Source organism: Callorhinus ursinus, unplaced genomic scaffold (assembly GCF_003265705.2).
Source record: "Callorhinus ursinus isolate GAN/ISIS: 27379988/994484 unplaced genomic scaffold, GSC_fseal_2.0 scaffold27, whole genome shotgun sequence".
Lineage (NCBI taxonomy): Eukaryota > Metazoa > Chordata > Mammalia > Carnivora > Otariidae > Callorhinus > Callorhinus ursinus.
In genome coordinates this window covers 13,073,470-13,096,849 of record NW_027397089.1, presented here as the reverse complement: position 1 = coordinate 13,096,849, position 23,380 = coordinate 13,073,470, and the positions used below count along the sequence as shown (strand labels likewise).

Here is a 23,380-nt window from a genome sequence, read left to right as displayed (position 1 = left end):
TACAGACCTGTACCTCTGAAACAAATAATACATTATATGTTAAAAAAAAAAAAAGAAGATAGTAGGAAGGGAAAAATGAAGGGGGGGAAATTGGAGAGGGAGATGAACCATGAGACTATGGACTCTGAGAAACAAACTGAGAGTTCTAGAGGGGAGGGGGGTGGGGGGATAGGTTAGCCTGGTGATGGGTATTAAAGAGGGCATGTGTTGAATGGAGCACTGGGTGTTATATGCAAACAATGAATCGTGGAACACTACATCAAAAACTAATGATGTAATGTATGGTGATTAACATAACATAATAAAATAAAATAAAAATTCAGTCAACTCCAAATTCTTCAATAAAATTTTGCTTCACTAATATTGCCAAGTTATTCAAGTGCTTTATTACCTGTCTAAATTTCATTCTTCTTCTTAACATCATACAACTTTACAGTGAGTAGTTTAACGTAAGTGGGTTTCATCTCCTCAATTAAATTATATGATCTTTGGGTAAAGGCACCATATCTTATGCTCTATTTGTATTCATCTGGGCCTTTTCATCCTACTGGACACAAAATTGTACTGGCAATGTTTGTGATAGTGAATCATATCAAAATAATTTTATTCTCTTTCTAGGAAATTTGTTTGTGATTGTATTTGTCAGTTACTTTGGATCCAAACTACACAGACCAAAGATAATTGGAATTGGTTGCTTCATTATGGGAACTGGAAGTATTTTGACTGCTTTACCACATTTCTTTATGGGATAGTAAGTGTTAAACAGTTCTATGTCATTAATTATCATTTAATTGTAAGTTAATGGTAAAATTTCAATTTTTTTCTTTTAAATAAGCAGTCATCTTTTAGAAGAATACCCACTAAGCATGTGTAGAAATGAAGTATATTTTCTATGTTATAAGTAACTTATTGCTTTATCAGCCATGGCTTTCATTGACTTTGAGATATGAGTAGCACAAAGTATACAGTTTCATAGGAAATAAATGAACTTTTTATGACTTTTTGGTATAACATTTACATCATGTCTTTGCCTACAAGATTTTATTTATATTCAATAAAAGTTCATCATCTAACCCACTACCATTTCCATTGAGAGTATTCTTCTTAGGGTCATGGTATAGTTATAATTAGAGTCAGATACTAATGACAGAAAACTTAAAATAGTGATAGCTTAAATAAGATACAAGCTTATTTTCCACATAAAAAAATTAATGTAGCCAGACCAGGCATGATAGATTCTTGCTTCTTTTTATTGTATTGCTCTGCCTTGCATGGCCTCAACCTCATGTTCCAAATTGTGGCAATGTTGTTCCACGCAACAAGAAAAAAGAAGGGAAGAAGAAAAGAAGAAACAGTGCATGCTGGCTGGGGCTTAAGATATATTTTCAGAAGTATAACACTTCTAACTTCACAGTGGCCAGAACTTTGTTACATCTCACATTCAGATGTAAAGACATTGGAATAACTAAACTTTATTCCAGATTGCCATGCTCCTAGCTAAAAATTCCATCTCCTATTACAATGGAAGGAGAGAAGAATGGCTATTGAGAGACAATGAACAGTTTCTGCTAAAGATATTAATTACTTATTCATTGCCAAAGCCAACAGTCATGCCTTTTGGTTACCATAGTAATTCCCTATCCCCCCTTTATTTGACCCTCATAAGTACTTTCTTCTTCCTGGTACTGATTCTTCTTATTTTCATTATATTATGTTCCTTGATTTATTTCCTATATTTGTGGCTTCTTCATCATATCCACCCTTTTATTCTGCTGCTGACACCATAATATCACTATCCTCTAAGCTCTCTCTTCAATCTTCTTCACTTCATTCTAGATTATTTGTATGAAGCATGTGCATTAAATGTAGCAATCACATACATTGACTTTTTCTTACACTCAGGATCTGTATAATCAGTCACCTCATGGGTATCGCCAGCCTAACATCCGATAAGAATTTCCCATCCAGGAGCACCTGGGTGCCTCAGTCAGTTGGGCGTCTGCCTTTGGCTCCAGTCGTGGTCCCGGGGTGCTGGAATCGAGCCCCGTGTTGGGCTCCCTGCTCAGCAGGGAGTCTGCTTCTCCCTCTCCCCTCTGCTCGTGCTCTCTCTCACTGTGTCTCTCTAATAAATGAATAAAGTCTTTAAAAAAATTTCCCATCCATATATTCAAAACTAAATTAATCACTGTGCCAAAACCAGCTCAGATTTTTCACATTCACTCTTTCAGTAATGATTCATTTAGCCAAAGGAACTCAAACCAAAGTCAAGGGGGCTCATTCTAGATTCTTTCATTATTTTGACACACATGACAGATGGTCACCAAATATTGCTTATTCTACCTCCTATCTGTCAAAGTTGTTTCCTTCTTTCATCCTATTGTCCCTAACCTCATTGAAGCTTCCCACATCTCTGGCCTGGACTTTTTGCCTTCAGTCTCAATTCCATTCTAACTCATATACTATACTAGAATATTCATTTTAAAACACAAATCTAATTATTTTACTCCTGCTGAAAACTCCCTATTTCCTATACAGTGTTTTTTCAAGCATCGGATTCTGAACCATGAGTGGACCAATAAATCAATTCAGATTATTGAAATCAACAATTTTTGAGAGTATAGGATAGAATAAAATAGAAGAATATACAATGTGAGAACAAATATTGTTCTGTGAAACTTTTATTTCGATTGTACATATATTTGTGAATGTGTGTGCATATGTATATGTTGTGGGTGTGATGCAAAATGTATTTCTTACTGTTGGTCATAGTTGAAAATATTGAATGCCTCTTGCCTATGGATTAATATCTAAACTCATTTACATATATCTTCACTGTCTTTCTAGCTTCATCTAACACTGCTCTTCAGGGTGGAGAACCACATTCTAGGCTTGTGGTTTTCCAAATGTGCCATAATATGTTATATTTTTGCACATGGTGTTTCTATAGCCTTGAATAATTTTCCTTCTTTGTCTACCTTTTAAGCTCCTGTCAATTTTTAATTTTTATTTCACATGTCATCCTCATTGTGGATTCTGTAATCTACCACCTTTCCCACCTCCAAGGAAAGCTAATCTCCCCTTTTCCCTTGTGACAGCTCAGGACCTGTTATATTAAACTTATCACATGTTTTATGATACATGTTTATTTTATAGAGTACAAAATACCCTAAGTACAAAAGCTGTGTGTTTTATTTCTAGTTCTTTGGAGCTGAACATAATGCCTGGTCTGCAGTAGGCTGCCCTTGAAGCTCATAGGGTATCTCAGTATCTTTGGATCAGCATTTGTCCCTATTCTAGCTCCATCTCTGTTGTTATTAAGTTCTTCCTCATTGAACTGGAGGACTAGAATTTTTTAAAACTAAGTTTTGTAGAGTCAGACAGTTGAGTGTATGTGGGAGGGAGGAGGGTAGGAGTATCTAAGAAAGAAGACCAGACAGGTTATTGATAAAAAATGTAGATGAGGGGCACCTGGGTGGCTCAGTTGGGTAAGCATGTGCCTTTGGCTCAGGTCATGATCCCAGGGTTTGGGGATCAGCTCCGCATCAGGCTGCTTGCTCAGCAGGGAGTCTGCTTCTCTCTCTCCTTCTGCCTCTCCCCATCCCCTCCCCTGGCTGTGCTCTCTTGTGGGCCCACACACATGTTCTCTCTCTCAAATAAATAAATAAAATCTTTTTTAAAATGCAGGTGAATTGGTGTGCTTTGTAGATTGACTTGTAAAATGCTGTTCTAAAATTCATTAAGTATTATCAGAAGGTTAACCAAGAAGTTTAGATTGTGACCACCTTTGAAGACAATTCAAATGGATGGATAGAAACAGTTAGCAGGGTTGTTTTATTTTTTTTTTAAACAAAACATGAAACCAAGGTATTTCATATCTTGAACAGAATATAAGCACTCCTAGAATGATAATCCACCTTTCCCGGGAAGTACTGAATAATATTTCTTAGTGGGCACTCCCATTTCATTTTTACCCATCACATCCCCTAAAATTCAGGCTGGGAAATTGACAAAAAGGATTCTGATCATTTAGAGAAGAAAATCGTGCAATTAAAGTGGGAAAATTCCTCTATTTCTGGGAAAGTGTAACTATTCAGTAGATAAGCAAAATTTTAAATCTGGTGATATTCTTACAGTTATAGGTACTCTAAAGAAACTCTTACTGATCTATCAGAAAATTTAACATCAAGCTTATCAACCTGTTCACTTGATCAGAATTTGTTACTCAATAGAACATCACCTGAAGTAGTAGAAAAAGGTAAGAACTGATAGTGTCACTAATAAATATTCAAACTGGTCAACTTAATTATATCTGTAAAAATGATTATGATATTTATTAGCAAAAGTGACTAAAAAACAAACAGGAAAATCATTTGCATCTTATGTATGTAAGAAAAAATAATGTTACTATATATTATATATAAAGAGCAATAAGAAAAGAATATTTCAGTAGGGAATTGGCTAAGAATATATATATTTAAATTAGGGAAGTGGTATAAATATGTAAAAAATGTAATTTTATGAAAAGCACTATGCTAATTAAAGATTTTTTACCTATTGAGACACAAATTATGGTTATAAATTTTTTTACCTTTAGATGTTTCTACCTATTAGAAAAACATTTAAAATAAGATTTTCTACCTATTTTTATCAAAAATAAAAAGAAATGACATAGAGGGAAAGACATTTTATGCATTGCTGGGAGTATATAAGTTTCTAACTCTTTGAAAGTACATTTTCAATATAGTAAAGTACAAAAATATGCATATATGCTTAAATCAGCAATTCTACTTTTAATGACTTAGGAAAATATCAGGAATGTGCACAAGGATTTATTTACAATTATAGCCATGGCATTCCTGTTTAATAGAATGGAAAGTTAGAAATATTTCATGAGGGACGCCTGGGTGGTTCAGCCGGTTAAGCTTCTGCCTTCAGCTCAGGTCATGATCCTGGAGTCCCCAGAATCTAGCCGCGTGGCAGGCTTCTTGCTCAGCAGGGAGTCTGCAGTCTACCTCTCCCTCTGCCCCAATCCCACTCATGCTTGCTCTCTTTCTCTCAAATAAATAAGGTCTTAAAAAAATATTTCATGAGGAAAAAGTAAGGGATTGATTAAATAAAGTACAAAACTTTTATTCAGAACACCACCATTAAAATTCTGGTATAAAAGAAATCTTAAAAACATGGGGAAATTGACATAATATGGTGTTAAGTATAAAAGTACTTTATAATACGAGCTGGACATTTAAGTATATAATGTACATAAATATGCATATTTTTATGTGAACTAGAAATGTGGAAGATATAACAAACACAAGGAGCAACTCTCTGTGTTTGTTGGGACTATAGATAATTTAATTTTTACTTGTTTACTTTTGGCTTTTGTATATTTTCAAATTTTGTAGCATGAATATGAATCATTCTTATAATTAGAAAAAAGCAAAAAATCTTAAATGAAATAATTAAGGAGTTAAAGTAGTTGAGTTTCTAATAGGAATGCTAAAATTAATATTTAAAATAAAACACTATCTTGTCTACATAGGTTGTGAAAAGGAATCTGGGTCATATATATGGATATATGTACTCCTGGGTAATATGCTCCGTGGAATTGGGGAAACCCCCATAGTACCCTTGGGGATTTCTTACATTGATGATTTTGCTGAAGAAGGACATTCTTCTTTTTATATAGGTAATGAACAGAAAATTAGATTTTATGACTACTTTCCTGGCTCCACTCTTGAAATAGTAGTGTTCCTACAATCATTCTTTTATTTATTAAAAAATATTTTTAGACATGTATAATGTTACTTTAAAAAATGTATTGCAAAAGAACCATGTATTCTTGGCATTTGATAAAATTGTTTTATAATATTTTCAGGTACTTTGCATGGACTATCAATGGTTGGTCCAATCATTGGCTTTATACAGGCATCTCTGTTTGCTAAAATGTATGTGGATATTGGATATGTAGATCTCAGTAAGTATAATCAGAACAAGGTAACATAATAATGTTTTTCAAGTATAGGACACCATTTTTCCAAATATTGAATTAATCGCTCAGCATCAGGGAAATCCAAATCAAAACCTCAATAAGATATCACCTCACACTAATCAGAATGGCTAAAATTAACAAGTCAGGAAACGACAGATGTTCGCAGGGATGTGGAGAAAGGGGAACCCTCCTACACTGTTGGTGGGAATGCAAGCTGGTGCAGCCACTCTGGAAAACAGTATGGAGGTTCCTCAAAAAGTTGAAAATAGAGCTACCATATGACCCAGCAATTGCACTACTTGGTATTTACCCCAAAGATACAAATATAGGGATCCAAAGGGGTACGTGCACCCCGATTTTTATAGCAGCAATGACCACAATAGCCAAACTGTGGAAAGAGCCAAGATGTCCATTGAAAGATGAATGGATAAAGAAGATGTGGTATATATATATATATATATATATATATATATACACACACACACACACACACACACACACACACACACACACACACACAATGGAGTATTATGCAGCCATCAAAAGGAATGAAATCTTGCCATTTGCAATGACGTGGATGGAACTGGAGGGTGTTATGCTGCGTGAAATAAGTCAATCAGAGAAAGACATGTATCATATGACCTCACTGATATGAGGAATTCTTAATCTCAGGAAACAAACTGAGGGTTGCTGGAGTGGGGGGGTGGGAGGGATGGGGCAGCTGGGTGATGGACATTGGGGAGGGTATGTGCTATGGTGAGAGCTGTGAATTGTGCAGGACTGTTGAGTCACAGATCTGTACCTTTGAAACAAATAATACATTATATGTTAAAAAAAAAGAAGAAGAAGAAGAAGATAGCAGGAGCGGAAGAATGAAGGGGAGGAAATCGGAGGGGGAGATGAACCATGAGAGACTATGGACTCTGAAAAACAAACTGAGGGTTCTAGAGGGGAGGGAGGTGGGAGGATGGGTTAACCTGGTGATGGGTATTAAAGAGGGCACGTTCTGCATGGAGCACTGGGTGTTATATGCAAATAATGAATCATGGAACACCACATCAAAAACTAATGTATGGTGATTAACATAACATAATAATAAAAATTAATTAATTAAAAAGAAAAGGATTCACTTTTTCAATAGTCTTTTGCTGAATATTTGTGTGATGAAGTGTGAACAAAATAAAAAAAATAGCATCTCAGAATTGATGTAATATAGTTTACTTTATTCATCTATGAAGGACAGCAATCATTATTGCTCAAAATTCATTGCATTTCAAAATGATTTTTTGACTGACTGCTTCTAATTCTTTATTCTAGGCAATATCAGAATAACTCCTAAGGACTCTCGCTGGGTTGGTGCTTGGTGGCTTGGTTTCCTTGTGGCTGGAATATTATCTATTATGTCTTCCATACCATTCTTTTTCCTGCCCAAAAATCTGGATAAATCACAGAAAGAAACATCTTTATATTTGCTCAAAACAAATGAGGAAAGGACTCAAATGGCTAATGTGACCAACCATGGGCAAAATGTTAGTGAAAATATTACTGGTAAGTATTCACATTTATAGTCAATTTGGAATTATTAATTTCAGTGAAGATAGATGAAACTATTTCTTAGTTGCCATTGGATAGAAAGCTTAGTTCTGACCATATCTGATGGAAACCTTTAGAGATCTATAGAGAGATATTTCAAAGTCCATGTCATCCCTCTCTAAATAACCACCTCTGGTTCTGTCTTGCTAGACTCAGATACTTACTCCTATTTTTTTCTAAGAAACTCCTTCCACTTTTAACATCCATTACAGTTGGTTAACCTTCTGATTACAGACCCAGATCACAAAATTCTTGTCACAAACAGAAGTTATGAATTTCTTACACACCTGTTCATAGGCACAAGTTGTTGTACTATTATTGTCATGTCACCTGAGACACAACATTATTATTCTCTTCCTTTCCTTGCACCATAAGAAAAGTGATTTATAATACTGCCAAATTTGCTGATACAGTATTTTATAGTAGAAAGACTACCAGGAAACAGATCTGAGTCCTGGTACTAAATTAAACTTTATAATTTTTTTAACTTTAGTCTTCTCATTTCTGTGAACTTTGGATTATACTGTCTCCTAAATTTTTACTTAATAATTTTATTATTAACATAACAATTAATATTAAGTGCTAACAAATAAGAGACATTGCATGTCTATTCACTTTGGTTTCTTGAGCACCTAGCATAGTGCCTGGGACCCAGTTGAAAACCAAATATTTGTTGAATGAATGAATAAATGAATTAATGATATATGTAGTTGTATGGTAGAGTGATAAGAATAACCAAATATGAAGTGAACTGAGCAAGCTGCAAAACAGCATGTATGTATGATTTCATTTTGCGGTAAAATAAACTGAGTAGATACTAATGTACATATGGAAAAATGACGGAAAAAAATATAAAAAACTGTTGACAGTAGGATTGTAGGGTACTCTGACTTTCTGTGTTATATGTTTTGGTAATTTTCAGTCTTCTATAACTTTTATTACACTTATAAAATTAAGATATTAACATATATTTAAGCTGTATTATAATATCTTATTTTTATATTTTTATAGGTTTTCTCCAGTCCTTGAAATGCATCCTTACCAATCCCCTATATGTTATATTACAGTGTTTGTCATTAGTGCTAAGCAGCAGCCATATTGGTGTTATTACTTATGTCTTCAAATATATAGAGCAACAGTATGGTCGCTCAGCATCTGAGGCTAACATTTTGCTTGGTAAGACACATTATTTATATTTGTTTGATAAGCCATATACTACCAACTAATTGAGTTTCAAGTGACATTTTGGTGTGAAGGTAATTTTATATTTTAGTAAATATAATTTCCAATTGTTCTCTTGCAAGTTTTATCAAATTTGTTGATCTCATAATATCATCATTGCTCTGCATCTCATGTTATTTTTGAGAAGATGAATTTCTAAAAGAAAGTTGTGTGCGAATGGAACATTTAGATATAGTATCTGCATAATTGGATTTTATAATGTTGAGATCCTGAGACAAATCCTTTTGTAATTTAATCATTATAATTTCATAATTCATGCACTTTGAATCAGAACTCAGCTACTTACAAAAAAATAGGACAAAAGAAAAATCGACTTAAACATATCATTGATGTCTACGTAATTCAGACAAGTGTCATATTTTATTTTATTTATTTATTTTTAAAGATTTTATTTATTTATTTGACACAGAGATAGCGAGGGCAGGAACACAAGCAGGGGAGTGGGAGAGGGAGAAACAGGCTTCCTGCCGAGCAGGGAGCGCAATGTGGGGCTTGATCCCAGGACCCTGGGATCATGACCTGAGCTGAAGGCAGACACTTAATGACTGAGCCACCCAGGTGCCCCACAAGTATCATATTTTAGGAGTTACTTTGTTATATTATCTTTTTCCGGTGACATATTAAATCTTGCTTAATGAAGAAAAGGTTTTCTTATATTATTCTTCCCTCACCCCCAGTATAACATGAGATTCTTAAGAGCAGTACATTACCCTGTTCAGTGCTCAATGCATTGTAGAAACTCAGTAAATATTTGATAAATTAAACTGAATTTATCAAGTGGTATGTGAGTAGGTCATAAGTTAAGAAAATAATAATTCAGTTAGATACTTTTATTGAGCCTAAGATAAAAATTTAAACTTTGAGAGTCAAGTTTGACTTCCAATCAGGTTCCCAGCCTGAATTTGTTGTTGCTGTTGTTAGAGGGATCTTTACCTTTAATAACTCTTGTAGGACAATGACATGGAAAAATTTTACCAGGGGTCAATCATTTTTAATACCATCTTTAAGCCTGTTTATCATCACAGGGTATAGGTATGTTTGGATAAAGAAGAGATATTAATTCTAGTGGTTAATTTTAAAGTGATGGGCAAATTTGGAATGAGTTTTTAAGGATTAGAACTCTTCATTTTGAGGGAAATGTAAAGGATTTTATTTTTTTATCTTTTTTTACTGTGTTCAATTAGCCAACATATAGTACATCATTAGTTTTTGATGTAGTGTTCAGCGTGTAAAGGATTTTAGATGGTAGGATGCAAGTCTTATAGGCAGGAAGATGATATTTTATTGTTTTCCAGAAGAAAAAAGTCCCTCATAAAAATCATCGATTGAAACATTCAAATATCCTCAGTCACTGACTTCTGCCATTGGGGAACCCAAATCCTCAGCACTGGCATTAAGAAATTATTTCCATTTCTCCCATGTGGTACACTGGTTTCCTACCTCCATCCAGGGCTGTTAGCTTGCTACTTAAGGAATAAGATGGGATGAATTTGTTTGATGCATTCTGTGTTTCCTTTATAAAGATATTTCAGAATAACCATATTTATATAATCACAATTTTTTTCTCTTCTTTATTTCTAGGAAGCTTAACCTTACCAACTATTGCAACTGGAATATTTATAGGAGGATATATCATTAAAAAATTCAAACTTACCTTGCTTGGAATGGCCAAATTATCATTTTATACCAATGTATTGGCCTTCATATTTCAACTGTTAAATTTTGCATTAATTTGTGAAAACAGATCAGTTGCTGGCCTAACTTTGACCTATGATGGGTTTGTATATATCAGTATATTAGTTACAAAATGTATGAACTATTAAAAAAAAATGTATGAACTATCAAATGTAAAAGACTATAAGGAAAACAGGGCATATAGCAATCTTAGCTAAACTTTTCTTTTAATTGAGAGAAATTTCAATTTACAAAATCTTAAAACGTCTACTTCCTAAGATCTCAAAAAATTCTCCTTTTATTCCTAAAAGTAAACCTATATAAGTTGTAATAATAATAGTTATCCTTTATGGGGTACCTACAATGACAGACAGGTACTTTTACCTTCATTCTATAGATAGGAAAAGTAGGGCTTAGAGAGATACACAGATTACGTGACTAGCAATGTTAAGATTCTGACTTAAATTGGGAGGTTTAGACTCCAAAATTTTAGTCTTTTTTTTTTAAATTTATTGTTATGTTAATTAACATACAGTACATCATTAGTTTTTAATGTAGTGTTGCATGATTCATTGTTTGTGCATAATACCCAGTGCTCCATGCAGAACGTGCCCTCTTTAATACCCATCACCAGGCTAACCCATCCCCCCGCCCCCCTCCCCTCTAGAACCCTCAGTTTGTTTTTCAGAGTCCATAGTCTCTCATGGTTCATCTCCCCATCCGATTTCCCCCCTTCATTCTTCCCCTCCTGTTATCACCCTCTTTTTTTTTTCTTAACATATATTGCATTATTTTTTTCAGAGGCACAGATCTGTGATTCAACAGTCTTGCACAATTCACAGCACTCACCATAGCCCATACCCTCCCCAATGTCTATCACCCAGCCACCCCATCCCTCTCACCTCCCCCCACTCTAGCAACCCTCAGTTCGTTTCCTGAGATTAAGAATTCCTCATATCAGTATAACATTTCCCAAAAGTGACTGAGCAATTTTTATCTACCATTAATTTTAATGGTTAACAACTACATTTATAAGAAAACACTTCTTATATTGTACTGAATTCTCCTCTTCTGCAAGCTAATGCTATTTATACTGTTAATATTGTTATTAGCAGTAGAGTTAATAAATATCCTATATGTAATTGTATGTTAGACCATAGAAAACCTTTACTTTGTATTATTATCAAGTATTGTGAAGTATTCCTAGTACTATAGTTCTACCCCAAATTAGGGGCAGGATTCTGGTACAGATTTCTTATCATCTCTTGAATATAGCCAATAATTTTAAGCTTAGGAAGGTTCACATTCAGACAACAAGGAAAGATCCTTGGATTACAGTTGAGTAACTATGATACCTAGTGCTGCTTATTGTTGGCTCTGAGCATTTATACTCTGGATCCTTTGAGATGTCAGTTTGAACTTGTCAATTTTCCCCACATTTCTTTATGTAAACACCATCCTATTTTGGAGACCTGTCAACCTAGTCTTTAATTATCTCTCAGCTTTCTCCTAATCCTGACTGTTAGTAATTACTCCTATCCACCATTATCCACTCCAGTAAATACAGAATCTTAGAACGTTGAACTTTTGAGGTAAAAGCACCTTAAAGATCATGAAGCCCAAACCCCTTTTTTCCTCTTCATTTATTAGTTGAGAACCAGGGGAAGTGTGCCTTATCTGAAGTCATACAGTGACTCCAAAGATCACATCAGTAGTTCCAAGGGCTCCCAAGTTGTCAGACATGCTTTAGAGTGGCTTTAGAGCCAGTTCCATAAAACAAGTATAATAACGGTGCCATCTATTCAAAAGAAAGCAGCTAGAGTTGTATAAGATTCTCTCCATTCAGTAAAATTTTACTGAGTGCTACTTAAAGGTCAAAAAGATTTATGAGATAGATCACTGCCTTCATGAAACTCATAGTTTAATGATAGCAAATTACAGAATCGATGTATTTAGCATTTATGAAGTGTTAGTAACAAGAATAAGTTTTTAAAGTATAAATTAGTACAGAGGTTCTCAGAATGTGATCTGAGGGTCTATAGGGGTCCCTGAGACCTTATTGAAGGCTCAGCACATTCTAAATTATTTTTATAATAATACCAGGATGGTATTTGCCTTTTTCATTCTTATTTTCTTGTGAGTGTATAGCGATATTTTCTAAGGCTACAATAATATGATGATAACATCAGTCTGGTGGCTAATGATATGTGTTTGTGTCTTCTCATGTATTAAAAAAAAATTTTTTTTGAGACAGAGAACATGAGTGGGGTGGGGGGGCAGAGGGAGAGAGAATCTCAAGCAGACTCCCGCTGAGCTCAGAGCCCAACATGGGGCTCAATCTCACAACCCTGAGATCATGACCTGAACTGAAATCAAGAGTCGGACACTTAAATGACTGCACCACCCAGGCACCCCGTGTATTAAAATTTTTTACTATTAATTTCTGATTATATAGCTATCAATGTCAACATATATAACCCACTTGGACAAAAAAAACCTTTGAGATCCTCAATACTTTTAAGAGTATGAAGGGCTACTGAGAACAAAATTTTGAGAACTGCCATATGAATTTTTCCCCCAATAGCCCTATGCGGTTGAATGTTATTATCTATGACTTACAAGTGGCAAAGCTGATTTTAGGAAGAGTAGTCACAACACTCTGAAGTGGCAGAACTAATGTGAGCTCAGGAGTATCTGATGGCAATGTCTGGATTTGGTCATTAATCATTATGTTTAACCTCTCCCAGTTGTATGTTCCCAAGCAGAATTAGGTATTAGTTGCACTTTAGTAAAATTATTGGTAATAGAATTTCTGAATTTCTGAGTCTACTTCTTCATGTAAATTACTTCCTTATTCAAATATAATTTATCCTCAATTATTATCAAGATTTTTACAAAATAATTTTAATCTATAAGCAGAAAATTAATTATACAAATAATCCATTTTTTTAATTTTAGCCATATTATAAGATTATATTTTACAAATATAGCCATGTTTTACAGTCAATCATTATAAAGTATGTTGTCATTTCATTTAAAAAGTGTATGGAGTTTTTCTAATCTTTGTCAACTGATTTTATTATTCTTGATTTAAAAAAAAATTGATCCTCAGGGGTTCTGAAATTTTTATGTAGTTGAAATATAGATCTAAAAAGTCAAACTGAATAACACAGATTCATGGGACTTTACAGTAAGCTGGGAAGAACTTTAGTCTATCACCTTACTGAAGAGAAACTGAGTCTCAGAAAAATGAAGTGACTTGTTTAATGAGTAATTTCTTGGTAGAATCACAAGGACCTCTTATATAAGTCTTATGGATCCTCTTTCTTTATGTCTGGGTAAAGATGGGAGGTGTTAAGTTAATAAACACTATATTAAAAAATGCCATTTTGACAACATCACTCATCAAATTTTACTGTCTTATTAAAGCCCAACTGTTTTCCTTATTTCTCTCCTCCCCTCATCCCTCCCTCTTCTTCTCCCTCCTATCCTAATGCCCTCCCACTTTTCCTCCTTTCTCTTGGCTTCCCTTTCCTATGCTCCCTTTCTTTTTCTTTTCTCCTCTCTTCCCTCCTTCTTCTCTCTCTCTCTTTTTGATATGTGTCTACCTTATATTTCCAGGAATAATCCAGTGACATCTCATATAAACGTACCACTTTCTTATTGCAACTCAGACTGCAATTGTGATGAAAATCACTGGGAACCAGTCTGTGGAGACAATGGAATAACTTACATGTCACCTTGTCTAGCAGGATGCAAATCTTCAAATGGCAATAAAACATCTATGGTGAGTATTCATTTTTACTTTCTCTTCTCGATCAACATTGCATATTTGATTTAACAATTACTTATCAAATCTTTCTATAAGTAAGGTCTCTAGTAAAAAGAGAATAGAAAAAGACTCCTAATATTCTCTGTCATTGTGATGGTTGTGAAGTTGTGTAAATGAAAGCCTCACATAAAATCCTGCTTGAAACACAAATAGGTTTTTCTGTTGCTTAAATCTCATTTGAGATTACTCCCACTTTTCCTCCTTGAGTTTATGAGAACATGACTTTCTGGAACTTAAATGCATTTAGAATCCTTAGGAATCACTGCATTTTACTAATTAGATTAAATTAGAGATACTTTACCCTTTAGAAATTAGGGGAAAGTCCTGATCCAACCACTTGTCAGCACTCCCTTTGTTTCCAGGACAATAATCTATATGCAATTTTGCATATAGATTTCGACAAGTTTATCTTTAGGCTCACTACACTTTTGATTTTCCAGAAAATTAATCAAGGCTCCATGCTCACTTGATTGTCCAATTCTTGGCTTCCAACTTGATTTCCCCAAGGGTGGAACTTCTATCCAGGATAACTGCATCTTTTGCCTATCTATTCCTGATATTTTCCATAGAAATGCCATTTCCTTCTTCACTCAAAATATTCCCTTCCATGCAGACTATGGGTTCTTCCTAATTCCCTGAGTTTATTTCCAGTAACTGGGGATCAGGTATCATGTTCTCTATTTCACTTCCAATCTACTGAATATCTCACAAAGTTGGGGAGCCATATCCTGGGCCATTTTCCTATCACCAACATTAGCAGTATAATCAGCTATGATCATTGCTCTCTACCACACAGTTCTGTCTTTGATTTTCAAACTTTACTATCTTTTTCTGGTCCATAATCCTACTAATTGTATTGTTGAAGGGCACTGAGAACTTTGAAGAATAAAGAACCTGGATTCTTTGAAGTCAGGCCATAAATTTGCAGAAATGTGACCCAAGGACCATACTTAAAAACCCATATCTCATATTCATGGGTCTAGTGTCTTTCACTGATAGTGCCCCATTTAATCCATGGTCCCACTTGGCCCATTAGTGAAGGCCTGGAGGAGACATGATATGAGAATCCTAAGAGAGCTCTGTGTACATTTTTCTTAATACTGGCAATGACTATACCATTTGAGGACCACTATGGAGTTCTTTTACCAAATCCTTAGTAATAAAACATCCCTTCTTAATTGCTCAAAATAATGTTCTTGGGTTTATTGGTCAGTAGGCTTGATACATAAAGGATTCATCCATATTGTTCCTAGTTAAAAAGTAAAGCTTGATTATCAGATAAGTATGGATTCAAATTACTTCCTTCGGTAAATAAAGTACTAATAGGTTTAAGCTTCCCTTAAACCTTAGTTTAGCCTAGACTCAAAACAGATTTTATTAAAACCACCTATCTAAGTAAACTACTTGCCAAATTAAATCTCTAAAATCATTTGTTCCTAAGTTTTTCCCTTCTGTGGTCTACCCATTAGGGTATTCTGTTGTGTTGAACCTCTCTAGTAATAATAATAATAATATTATTATATATCATATATATATATATAAATATATATCCTATAATCTGTCATTATACTCTTGGATGTTGTGTTTGTGGGTCAAAGTAGGATTCTAGTACCACTGCCTAGCTCCTATTCCCCTAGACTCTGCCCTATTCTAATGAGTAGCTCTAGTGCCAGTTTTGCCCCCCACAAAACTATATTTTCTGAATTCTCTGAGTAACTCTTCCCTTTGCTTCCTGTTCCTGACACTTAGTAAGACTGTTAAAAAGAGTAACTAGGTTTTTTTATAGAAAGTAAAAATGAGTGGGAGAAAATTATTAAAAAGAATTTATATTAATGAGAAATTATATACAGAGTTTCAAACATTAATTTTTTCTATCCTTTCCTAATTTTTAATTTAGGAATAAATTAAATGTTAATAGTGAATTGCATTTTTTTGTCTAGAGAGGAATCCAGGAAACTATTTTGCCTTTCAACTATTAAACAACTGTATTTTCAGAATGCTTTCTTCAAACATTGTAAATATTTTAGCTTGAATGGATGAGACTTCTTTAAATATAATGAAATGTATTCATAGCCCAGTCATATCTTCTAAATATATTCTGCAATATTTCAAAAACTATTTTTTAGGTGTTTTATAACTGTAGTTGTGTGGAAGTAACTGGTGTCCAGAACAAAAATAATTCGGTGACTTTGGGTGAATGCCCAAGAGATAGTCAATGTACAAAAAAATTTTATATTTATTCACTGGTGCAAGTCTTGAATTATTTTTTCTCTTCATTGGGAAGCACCCCAACTGTCATGCTGATTTTTAAGTAAGTATGACTTTTTAAAAAGCATTTTTATGTATATTAGGCTATAAACACACCTAATAATGTACATATTTTCCATAACATATTTGGAACACAAATTTGTATTTTGTTACATTTTAATTTTCTAGGAATGTATTTACTTAGGATTATTGTGATACCACAATGTCATAATTAATGATAAAATTTCATACTTTCTCCTCTTACTAGAATTTTGTGACATATACTGATTGATAATTGCTTCAGTTGTGAAAAAAAAATCTCTGTTGTGATTCTATAAGAACTTCTAATTTTGAGATGCCTTATACCAGGATGGGCCTGTCAGAGTGAATCAACTATTGATTTCACTGAAAGAAAACATTTGGGAACCAGACTGTATAATATAACCAGTCTATAAAGTTCTAAAGCTTTTAATATACCCTTAAAATAGCTTTTGACCTGGTCTCTCAAATATCCTCATAGACAAGAAAAAGATACATGAGCAGAATTCTTTCCTTTCTTCACTGATTAGACAAATACTTAGACCATGCTTGAAGAACACTCTGGTGAATAAAACAGATGCAGTACCTGTTCTCATACAGTTTAGAGTATGACAGGAAAGACTGATGTAAGAAAAATAGACTTAAAATAAACACATAATTACAAATTGTCATTAGTGTTAGTAAGGAAATAGAGTGATATTAAAGAGAATAAAGAGGAAAACCTAATTTAGGATTGAGGTGAGGAGCTGTGAGGAAGAGGACTCAGAGACTTCTCAAAAAAAATCCACATTTAATCTAAAAGTCTAGAGAATAAGTTAACATTAGCAAAATGAAGAACTGTACAGAAAAAAGGTCTAGGTACCGATGCGTCAAGGCCAGAAAGAGCTGGAGTGTTTGAGAAGTGAAAAGAAACTGGCTGGTTGGAACATACTGAGTGAGAGGGCTATGACATAAGATAAGACTGGAGAGTTAGGAAGGGAGCAGATAACACAAGCCTTGTTGGTGAAGTTAATTATTCAGTTACCTAAAACCAAAAACATATAAAAACTTGCAGGTAGGTCTTAAAGACATGCATGTGTAAATATGGTGGTGTAGGTTAACATCTAAATTATATTTTTAAGACCTAGGTTGTTGACTACAAGTTCACTGTCAGCCAACAGCATGACATGGAAGGGAAAGAAAACAAGTGGGTTAAGCTTTGTTAAAATGAGTATACATGAGTAAACTGAGTCTACAGTTGTTCAATTCTACTCTGATCCAAAATCTTGTTAAATTATTTTTGCTAATTTATTCTACAGCTATATCTCCACCTTAATATAAAATGTTGTCTACTCAAAAAGAGGTCTTACATAATTGCATAATTGCCAAAGTACAGCTTCATTAACTGTCAGAAAAATCCTCTCTCAAAAAAGTATTAGCTTTATCTCAAAAAGTCTTAGCTTTTTAATTTAAAATCTTTTGCAGGGTGAAAGAGGGTTTTGGAGATCATTGTTTCATCATTAATGTCATTTATATGGTTAAGATAAACATTACCATTTGGCAAAAACATTTACTGATCTCCCACCAGCCTTTGATTTTATTGAAAGAAAACTTTCGTGAAACGGACTGTAGAATAAAAATATAAACCTCAGTCTATTAATGATTTTCCAATGCTTATATCATAAGGCTGTTATTAAAATTAGACTAAGCAGGGGTGATGATATTCACTCATTCAGTCTATTCATTTTGTGTGTCAGGCACAATTATAGGTGCTAAGGACAGAACTGTGAACAAAGTGACAAAGGTCCTGCTAGCTACCAGGGCAGTGAGGGATGGGGGACTGGATGGGTATAAGAGAAGGAACAGTAAATAAATAAGCAAGTAAATGGGTAAAATAGAAGTGTTAAGCATTAGGAAGAAAAATAAATCAGCTTAAGAATATAAGAGGGAGGCAAGTAAATTGTACTAATTCAGAAATTGTGCATTGGAAGTCATTTGATAAGAGACCTGAAAAAAAAATGAATGTACAAGCTACGCTGATATGGGGACAGGTGAAGAGCATGGTCCAGAAAATGTACACCCTGTGGGGCATGGTAACAACTTTGGAGTTTATTCTAATTGTATAGAGAAGCCAGCAGAGACATTTGAGCATTGGAATTATACAACTGACTTACCGATTAGAAGATCACTCTGGCTTTTGAGTGGAGAACAAGTTTTTGGGATGCAAGAATGGAAACAGGGAGAACAGAAGGCTATGATAGTTCTTCACAGGATGGGAGTTTGAGGGTGGTGATGGTAAAGGAAATAGAAAGTGTTACGAGTCTCAGTCTTCTGTTTTTAAGACCACGTCAATAGGATTTGCTGATAGATTGAATGTGGCATGTAAGAAAGAAAGTTTAAGGATGATCCCAAGGTTCTAGCCCAGCTTTGAGAAGATGGTGGTACTGCTGAACAAACTAGTGAAGACTAAGGAAGGGTAGTTTGGAGAAAGTGGAGAAGACTTTGTTCTATCCCTGTAAATCTGAGATGCCTATTGGAGAAATATTAGAGCTGGAGACATAAATTTTGGATCCATGGCCCTTTTGAAATCTTCTAAGGACTGAGTACAGATAGAAACAAGATTCCAGAATGAAGATCCAGGCATTCCAACTCCAGAACCAAGAGGAGGATGAGAATCCATTGAAGAAAACTGAGAAGGAGGTCCCATGAGGTTGGAGGAAAACCAAGAGGGTGGGTCATAGAAGTTAAGAGTTAGAAAGACATTGCCATTTGCAACGACATGGATGGAACTGGAGGGTGTTATGCTGAGTGAAATAAGTCAATCAGAGAAAGACATGTATCATATGACCTCACTGATATGAGGAATTCTTAATCTCAGGAAACAAACTGAGGGTTGCTGGAGTGGTGGGGGGTGGGAGGGATTGGGTGGCTGGGTGATAGACATTGGGGAGGGTATGTGTTATGGTGAGCACTGTGAATTGTACAAGACTGATGAATCACAGATCTGTAATTCTGAAACAAATAATGCAATATATGTTAAGAAAAAAAAAAAGAAGAAGAAGATAGCAGGAGGGGAAGAATGAAGTGGAGTAAGTTGGAGGGGGAGATGAACCATTAGAGATGATGGACTCTGAAAAACAAACTGAGGGTTCTAGAGGGGAGGGGGTGGGGGGGTGGGTTAGCCTAGTGATGGGTATTAAAGAGGGCATGTTCTGCATGGAGCACTGGGTGTTATGCACAAACAATGAATAATGGAACACATCAAAAACTAATAATGTAATGTATGGTGATTAACATAACAATAAAAAATTATTAAAAAAAAGAGTTAAGAAGACATCACTGGATTTCATTATGTGTTGGTCACCGCTAGCCTCAACAAAAATAATGCATAAAGATAGGGGGAAAGAAAGGCTATTTTGCAAAGGATGCAAGAGAAAGTGCAAGAAAGGGAAGTGCAGATACCCAGTAGGAAAAATTCTTTATATTAGTAGTGTTATAAAAAGAAACAGACAAAAGGTATGGTAAGTTAGCAGGGGTGTGGCCTTAAGATTTCTGTTTATACTAGACATTGTAGTATGCTTGTGTGCTGATGAGAATTATCCAGTAGAGTTGAAGGAAATTGATAGTGTAGTTAAGAGTGGGAACAATTAAAGGAGGAGATTGAAAGGGATATGAACAGGTACACAGAGTTTACTCTGTAATGAAAGGGAATGTCATCTATGTGGGTAAAAATAAAATGATACACATGTAGCTTTAGTCATGCAAGAGTATTGAAATTCTGTTCTGATTGCTTCTACTTTTTCTGTTAGATAAAAAGCAAGGTAATCAGCTAAATGGGAGGAGGAAAAAAAGAAGAGGTTTGAGATGAGATCAGGAAATGGAAACTAGTCATCTTAAAGGCTGGGAGAATAAACTGGGAAAACAAACTAGTAAAATACAGTAGGATTGTACTGGAGGCCCTGAGGGTTTGTGCTTAAAATGAGCTTAGTCAGAATATTTGAATGATTTCCTCCAGCCAGCAGTTCTCTAGGTATAGGTGCAGAAAAGGCAGGGGTTGGATGAAAGCATTTTCGCTTGCCTGGGACAGTAAAGGATGGGAAGGACAGAAAAATCCAGGGAATATGAAAGGAATGATTATAAGGCGAGAGCATGGTGAGAAAAGTAAGGAAATGAAAATGGAGATTACCTGGGACAAAGTGGGGCGTGTCAAGGGTCTGAAAAGCCCTGTGGGGCTGCGGCTTGTTGGAGTTGGTTTATTGGAGAGAGTGAATTTAAAAGTTGAGAGGTGCTTCTGGTGAGGGAGTGCTCAAAACTGAGAATTAGGGAAGTGTGTACTTTATAGCACGACCAGGGGTAGGTGAGGGAAGAGGTCAGGAAACCTGGAGACCAGAGCACTGGAGGATGGTCTACCCGGATTATTATAATAACTAGGAAAAGTGGCAGATAGAGTTTTGGAAAAAAATGACAGAGAGCCTAGTACTAAAATTCCCAAGGAATGATGGGAGTGGTGATCAAGATACTAGCATCTGTAGTTACAGTATCTATAGATACCATAGCCAGGAGGTTAGGGAATGGTATATCACAATGGCACACCACTTGAGGGGAGTTAGAAATCTTTCAGAGGAGGCACTAGGGTCTGGAGGTGTTTAAAAAAAAAAAAAAAGAGCAAGAAGGACATCTACACTGAGACCCAGTAAGACTACAGAGAAAAAACAGCCCTTATTTGAAAGAGTTGCATGGAAAGAGAACCATCAGGAGGCAGCCAGGCTTTGTTAGAACAAGAAAGTGAAGGGGTTCCTAAGAACATAAGATCTAAGGATTTTGCTGGTAACAGGACAAAATGGAAGAGTTTGAGAGATATAAAAGGAGCAGGAGACTGGGTATGATTAAAGAATTATCTAAATTACATGGGGGTGAGAGCCCAGGGACTCAGGATTATGAAAACGGTGCTAAGAGAGGTTGTATGACTTCTCCAAGTCATGCAGTCAATAAGAAACACCATTTATCTCTTTATTCAAGAAGAAGAACTAGCATGGAATATCCCAGGGGTCACTTAGCAAGTGTTTGTTGAATGACTAAATCTACTTATTTCTATGAACAAATACAGTCATCCAAACAGCTCAAGAAAAAACAACCACCACCACCTTTGTATCACTTAATCAAATATTTCCAGAAAAACAGGGTTTTTGAGACTCAGTCACCTCCCCCCCATCCTGCCACTGCTGCTGAATAATTCATTTCACGTGATCTGTATTAGGCTATCACAGGGATGTCACAGAATGACATGGTTGTGTCATCATCTTATTGAACACAGAGAAATGGAATTATGGAAACAATTTCTAAGTGCAAGAGTGAGTTAATTTCTAAAAGAGAATACAAATGTGCTTGCTCCCTTTAAAATGACATTTGAAAACACTAGACACTAGAATACAAGTACCTTTTTTGACACTCCGGGTTATATTACATAGTTCATGGATCATATTAGTGAACTTTGTTGTTAGTAGCAATGGCAGAAATGATATGGTAAATGCGTTCTCATACCAAGACCTCAATAAAGGTATCTGCCTTAGTGTATGGCCTGTGTCAACTGAATGGGTCACATGGGATCTGTTTCTTTGTAGCCATAATAAAGTCTGTTCTGACCACACACTCATAGGATTTCAAAGGATCAAATGTGAAAATGTTAAACCATCTTGAAATCTCAAAATGTTGAATAAATAAGAGAATAATAATTATTATCACTCAGCTGTTCACCTTTTAAAACAACTGAAAATAAAACTTGAAATAATGTCAGGCATTCATTTGAGGGTTTTCATCTGATCGTGAAAACAATACCACTGAGAAATGTTTGGATATTGAACGTGGTTTGGTATTTTGGAGATGTTTAATGTGCCTTCGCCTTTATCTTATTTCAGAACTGTTCAACCTGAACTGAAATCCCTTGCGGTGGGTTTCCATTCACTAACTATACGAGCATTAGGTATGCTAAATATACAGATTAAAAATTTAAGATATAAATTTTCATACCAAAGCTCACAGACTGGGTGTAACTAATTTCCAGTCATAAGAAATTTTTCAATGTATAATTAAAAATAATTGCTATTTTTTTGTGGTAAATAAAAAAAATGAGAGGAAAACTAAGTAACTTAAAAGAGACTTTGATCATTAATTCTAGTTAAAGTCAATCTTTAAGTAGAACAAGAAGACATAATATTTGTTTTACGCTCTTTCTAACACAAAGATAGGTGATGTCCAAAGTTTTTCTACTTTCAGACTTAGGAATATTACTTCCCATAGGCAGAGTGGAGGGCCTTCTACATAAAGAGGGTAATGCCCAAAACTGCTTGGAAGGCCTGGGAATCCGGTCAGGTTGAGATTGTGTGAAACAAGCAGACTTTCCTGCCCCGCTTCCCACTGCCCACTTCTCTAAGGCTGGGAAAGCTAATCTTTGTCAGAAGTTAAAAATGCAAGAGGAAATGGGAACTAGACTGTAGAACTGAGCATCTTGGACTAAGGGAGTGTTCTGAATGAAAGAAAGCTCAGGATATCGTGCTTTTTGTTGTTAAACAGTAGGGCCATAGACTTCAGAGGTAAGAGTTCTATTTCTAAATATTCAAATGAGGTGATTAGTACAAGATTTAGGAAATCATCGTTTTTCCCTTGTCATTTGCTGTTTATTCCACAGAGATTTCTGTAGTTAGCACAATAACTTTTAACCTAACTCCTGTGCATGCCCCTTTGTAAGACGTATTAACAATAATATGCTTATTCCTGGGAAGTAGGAA

General features: G+C 35.1%; 1 protein-coding gene across 1 annotated transcript in view; it reads left to right on the top strand.

Moving 5' to 3' along the window:
• The window catches only part of SLCO1B3 (solute carrier organic anion transporter family member 1B3), a 73,431-nt gene that overhangs the window by 42,395 nt on the left and 7,656 nt on the right, over positions 1-23,380 (top strand). Inside the window, exons 7-16 of the mRNA XM_073877894.1 lie at positions 584-751; positions 4,134-4,255; positions 5,540-5,686; positions 5,876-5,974; positions 7,307-7,537; positions 8,594-8,758; positions 10,406-10,601; positions 14,120-14,285; positions 16,457-16,641; positions 22,511-22,575. Coding sequence (XP_073733995.1) covers positions 584-751; positions 4,134-4,255; positions 5,540-5,686; positions 5,876-5,974; positions 7,307-7,537; positions 8,594-8,758; positions 10,406-10,601; positions 14,120-14,285; positions 16,457-16,641; positions 22,511-22,575 — 1,544 coding nt within the window. The remainder of the gene's footprint in view (positions 1-583; positions 752-4,133; positions 4,256-5,539; positions 5,687-5,875; positions 5,975-7,306; positions 7,538-8,593; positions 8,759-10,405; positions 10,602-14,119; positions 14,286-16,456; positions 16,642-22,510; positions 22,576-23,380) is intronic.